At 44.0% G+C, this 4,725-nt stretch overlaps 1 protein-coding gene across 1 annotated transcript; it reads right to left on the bottom strand.

The window, feature by feature from the left end:
• Positions 1 to 1,110, bottom strand: LOC115168799 (C-type natriuretic peptide 3-like). Its single transcript, XM_029724353.1, has 3 exons — positions 971 to 1,110; positions 498 to 810; positions 1 to 339 (listed from the first exon to the last, which is right to left on the bottom strand). The coding sequence occupies exons 1-2, from the start codon at positions 1,058 to 1,060 to the stop codon at positions 505 to 507; spliced, it is 396 nt and encodes a 131-aa protein (XP_029580213.1). The 5' UTR covers positions 1,061 to 1,110; the 3' UTR covers positions 1 to 339; positions 498 to 504.
• Positions 1,111 to 4,725: the final 3,615 nt, after the last annotated feature.

The raw sequence follows: 4,725 nt of genomic DNA, 5'->3' as shown, positions 1-4,725 counted from the left end.
TGCAAAAGATTTAATTCATCGTGCAATCTGCTGTCTCTTAGTATACATGTTTTTTTCCCTCAAGAAAATAAATAGACTTAGATAAATACATAGCCTACAACAATAATATATTATATCAAGAGCCAAATGTTTGATGTTCATTTGAAAATTAAAATTCGTCTGTACAGTTCTAAAATAAGAACAATTCAATATGCCAAATGCAAACCACATATTTAAATAAATCTCATCACAAACGCCATTGTAAACTCTGTCAATACTTTCTGAGTTGAAGAGGTTCATCCTGGTCGAATAGTTCAAGTAATGGTTGTTTCTTGGGCTCTGATCAACAGCCAGTAAAACCTGTACAAACAACACAAAACATGGAGCCGGTCTTGAGAAACAATATTGCATGTATTCATTTGATGGTTCAAACAAGTGAGATATCAATTCAACACCAACATAGCCTACAATTTAAATGGAGAATCCATCGGTTGGATTGACGCAGTGGATAACCGTACCTGTCCTTTAGCATCCAAGCCCGCTGAATGACCCAATTCTCTCTAGCCTGACGCCGAAGCAGCTTCTCAGTCCACCCTTCTTGAACCGGCTCCACTGGTGCTTGGAGGTCTTCATAATGTAATTGAGAAGATGCGCAATTGCGTTCTCCTTTCCCGCCAGCGCGGAATGCCTTGCGTCTTCGGAGTCCCAAGGACGCACCACTCCCACCGTGAAGGCTGCCTTCTCTGTATTCAACTCTTTCCCATCCACCTCCCTCTCCTCTGACACGTAATATGGTACATTTCTTTCCTCCTCCAGAAGCCGTATCACGCTCTAATTGAGAGAAAACATGGAATCATTAGTCGCAATGTCACTTAAGGCCACTTTAAACAGTCTTCCATCAACTACAATAAACATCTATGGGAATTGGTGGAATAAGAAGAACTGCAAAAATGTAATGATCGAAAGTTTTGCGCATGATGCACCAGTTTACCTGCAGGTTGGACACGGGTTTGGCTCCTACCAAGTTCAGAAGTACAAGCGCGGATAAACAGCCAAATGTGATATTTGAAATCATTTTCATCTGTAGTTCGTCTTCTCCCCTTTGCTCTGTAGGTAGACCAAATCGTTCGCCTTGCCTGTTCTCCTTTGGCAACAAGACGTCACCAGGTGCGCATTTTATATCTGTGGCGTTTCGTTACGGAGGCCCAAGAAAACATTAACCGTGGTCCGTGACTAATCTAGAGAGGTGCGACAATGCCTTGGGCTTGTAGTTCATTTAACTGGAAGCTTTACCTCAATTGACATAATAGGCTTAAAACTGTAACGCTGCGAGGGCTCTACCCAATTACCCATATCTCCATACCAAGAGAGACAGGAAGGTGGCTATACTTCAAGCTAAACGTTTCAGGTGGACAGGTCTCTGCGATTCATTTGAGATGATGCTGGTTTGTAATGACCTTGAATAAAAAAGTGTCTACCCATATTATTCAATTCATTTCAAGTGAGTGGATGTCTGAGGAAACATTCATTACATATGCATTTTTGACAACTTATCACAGTGTCCTTTTTCAGTCTCTTTTTACCTTTAATAGAAAAGAAAAGTGATATCCAAGACCTGCTCAGAGACAATAGATATGTGTATATAATATTTTCCTATTCAGCATTGAGAGTTCCCAAAACTCTATTACAATTATTTTGATACGTTTAGTCATCTCATCCACAGGATTGAATGGTTTACATCCTTGCACAAGTTGTTTTGACATACTTGTAATGAAGCATATCGAGTGACACTAGTTACTGCTGGCTGTTACATCTATCTAACTCACTCTGGATCCCTGTCAGTGAAGATGCAGTGATGATATCCTCCTCTCTTCTCTTTGTTTTTTATTCTCTACTCTACTCGTCTAATCTCTTCTTTTCCTCTCCTGTCCTCCTCACACCTGTACTCATTATAACCATAAATAGATACTCAGTAAGAATTTTTGTTTCTCTCCCTCTCTTTGTCACAAACATTCTTCTATTTATCCAACCAGTGTCAATCAAGAAGCCAGAAAAACATGTTTTTTTTTCCTGTGAAGTCTACATAAAATACTGTACCTTGAAACTAAGAACATGTATTGAGATTGCCAGATGGCTCTCATATAGAGTACCACAGTATGAGTCATAATACCTGTAAAAAAGGCTGTTCTCTTCTCTACCCAACTTCCCCTCACAGTCCCTTCAGTTTCCCTTAAGTCCCGTTAGTTTGGCTGCTCAGCCTACCTAAATTATCCCTCACCCATCATAGCCCTGCCATTCCCAACCAATCAGAGTGCTTGGAAATGCGCATCTGGACACTGCACCTGCCCACTCAGGTCAGAGTGCAATTGTCGTCTGAAGGGAGAAGACACATGTTTCTGAGGACTTTTTATTTGTATATTTGCAAGATCTCATTTACAACTGCGACCTGGCTAAGATAAAGCAAAGCAGTGCGACAAAAACAACACAGCGTTACACATGGGATAAACAATCATACAATCAAATACACAATAAAAAAAAGGATAAAGTGTGTGCAAATGAAGTAAGGAGGTAAGGCAATAAATAGGCCAATAGTGGCGAAGTAATTACAATTTACTGGAGTGATATATGTGCAGATGAGGATGTGCAAGTAGAAATACTGGTGTGCAAAAGAGCAGAAAAACAAATATGGGGATGAGGTAGGTAGTTGGTTGGTTGGATGGGCTATTTACAGATGGGCTGTGTACAGCTGCAGTGACGCTTAAAGTTAGTGAGGGAGATATAAATCTCCAACTTCAGTGATTTTTGCAATTCGTTCCAGTCAATGGCAGCAGAGAACTGGAAGGAAAGGCAGCCAAAGGAGGTGTTAGCTTTGGGGATAACCAGTGAAATATACCTGCTGGAGTGTGTGCTACAGGTGGGTGTTGATATGGTGACCAGTGAGCTGAGATAAGGCGTAACAGTATAGCTTCCGTCCCTCTCCTCGCCCTAACCTGGGCTCGAACCAGGGACCCTCTGCACACATCGACAACAGCCACCCTCGAAGCATCGTTACCCATCGCGCCACAAAAGCTGCGGCCCTTGCAGAGCAAGGGGAACAACTACTTCAAGGTCTCAGAGCGAGTGAGGTCACCAATTGAAACGCTATTAGTGGGCAACCCGCTAACTAGCTAGCCATTTCACATTGGTTACACTCACCCCCCTTTTGACCTCCTCCTTTTCCGCAGCAACCAGTGATCCGGGTCAACAGCATCAATGTAACAGTATAGCTTCCGTCCCTCTCCTCGCCCTAACCTGGGCTCGAACCAGGGACCCTCTGCACACATCGACAACAGCCACCCTCGAAGCATCGTTACCCATCGCGCCACAAAAGCTGCGGCCCTTGCAGAGCAAGGGGAACAACTACATCAAGGTCTCAGAGCGAGTGACGTCACCGATTTGAAACGCTATTAGCGCACACCCCGCTAACTAGCTAGCCATTTCACATCAGTTACAAAGGCATGGCTTTACCTAGCAAAGACTTATAGAGGACCTGGAGCCAGTGGGTTTGGCGACGAATATGTAGCAAGGACCAGCCAACAAGAGCATACTGGTCACAGTGGTGGGTAGTATATGGGGCTTTGGTGACAAAACGGATGGCACTGTGATAGACTGCATCCAATTTGCTGAGTAGAGTGTTGGAGGCTATTTTGTAAATGACATCACCGAAGTCAAGGATTGGTAGGATAGTCAGTGAAGGATGTTCTGTTGCGAAATAGGAAGCCGATTCTAGATGTATCTTTGGATTGGAGATGCTTAATGTGAATCTGGAAGGAGAGTTTACAGAAACACCCGCAGCAAGAGTGACATCATTGATATATACAGAGAAAAGAGTCGGCCCGACAATTGAACACTGTGGTTCCCCCATAGAGACTGCCAGAGGTCCGGACAACAGGCCCTCCGATTTGACACACTGAACTCTATCTGAGAAGTAGTTAGTGAACCAGGTGAGGCAGTCATTAGAGAAACCAAGGCTGTTGAGTCTGCCGATAAGAATGTGGTGATTGACAGAGTCGAAAGCCTTGGCCAGGTTGATGAAGATGGCTGCACAGTACTGTCTTTTATCGATGGCGGTTATGATGTCGTTTTTCTGGATATTTTTGTTGTTATTCTGTCTCTCACTGTTCAAAAAAACCTACCATTAAAATTATAGACTGATCATTTCTTTGTCAGTGGGCAAACGTACAAAATCAGCAGGGGATCAAATACTTTTTTCTCTCACTGTAGGTCTGTAACAGTTTGGGTCTAGAGTGTCTCCCCCTTTGAAGAGGGGGAAGACCGCGGCCACTTTCCAATCTTTAGGAATCTCAGACGATATGAGAGGTTGAACAGACTAGTAATAGGGGTTTCAACAATTGCGGAAGAGAGGGTCCAGATTGTCTAGCCCAGCTTATTTGTAGGGATCCATATTTTGCAGCTCTTTCAGAACATCAGCTGTCTGGATTTGGGTGAAGGAGAAGTGGGGGGGGGGGGGGGGGGGGTGGGGGCTCGGGCCAGTTTCTGCGGGGGGTGCAGAGCTGTTGGCCGGGGTTGGGGTAGCCAGGTGGAAAGCATGGCCAGCCGTAGAGAAATGCTTATTGAAATTCTCAATTATCGTGGATTTATCAGTGGTGACAGTGGTTCCTAGTCTCAGTGCAGTGGGCAGCTGGGAGGAGGTACTCTTATTCTCCATGGACTTTACTGTGTCCCAAAACGTTTTGGAATTAGTGC

This window comes from Salmo trutta, chromosome 30, assembly GCF_901001165.1.
Source record: "Salmo trutta chromosome 30, fSalTru1.1, whole genome shotgun sequence".
Classification (NCBI taxonomy): Eukaryota; Metazoa; Chordata; class Actinopteri; order Salmoniformes; family Salmonidae; genus Salmo; species Salmo trutta.
Note: the sequence above shows the minus strand (reverse complement) of the source record. Positions and strands in the feature narration are given on the sequence as shown.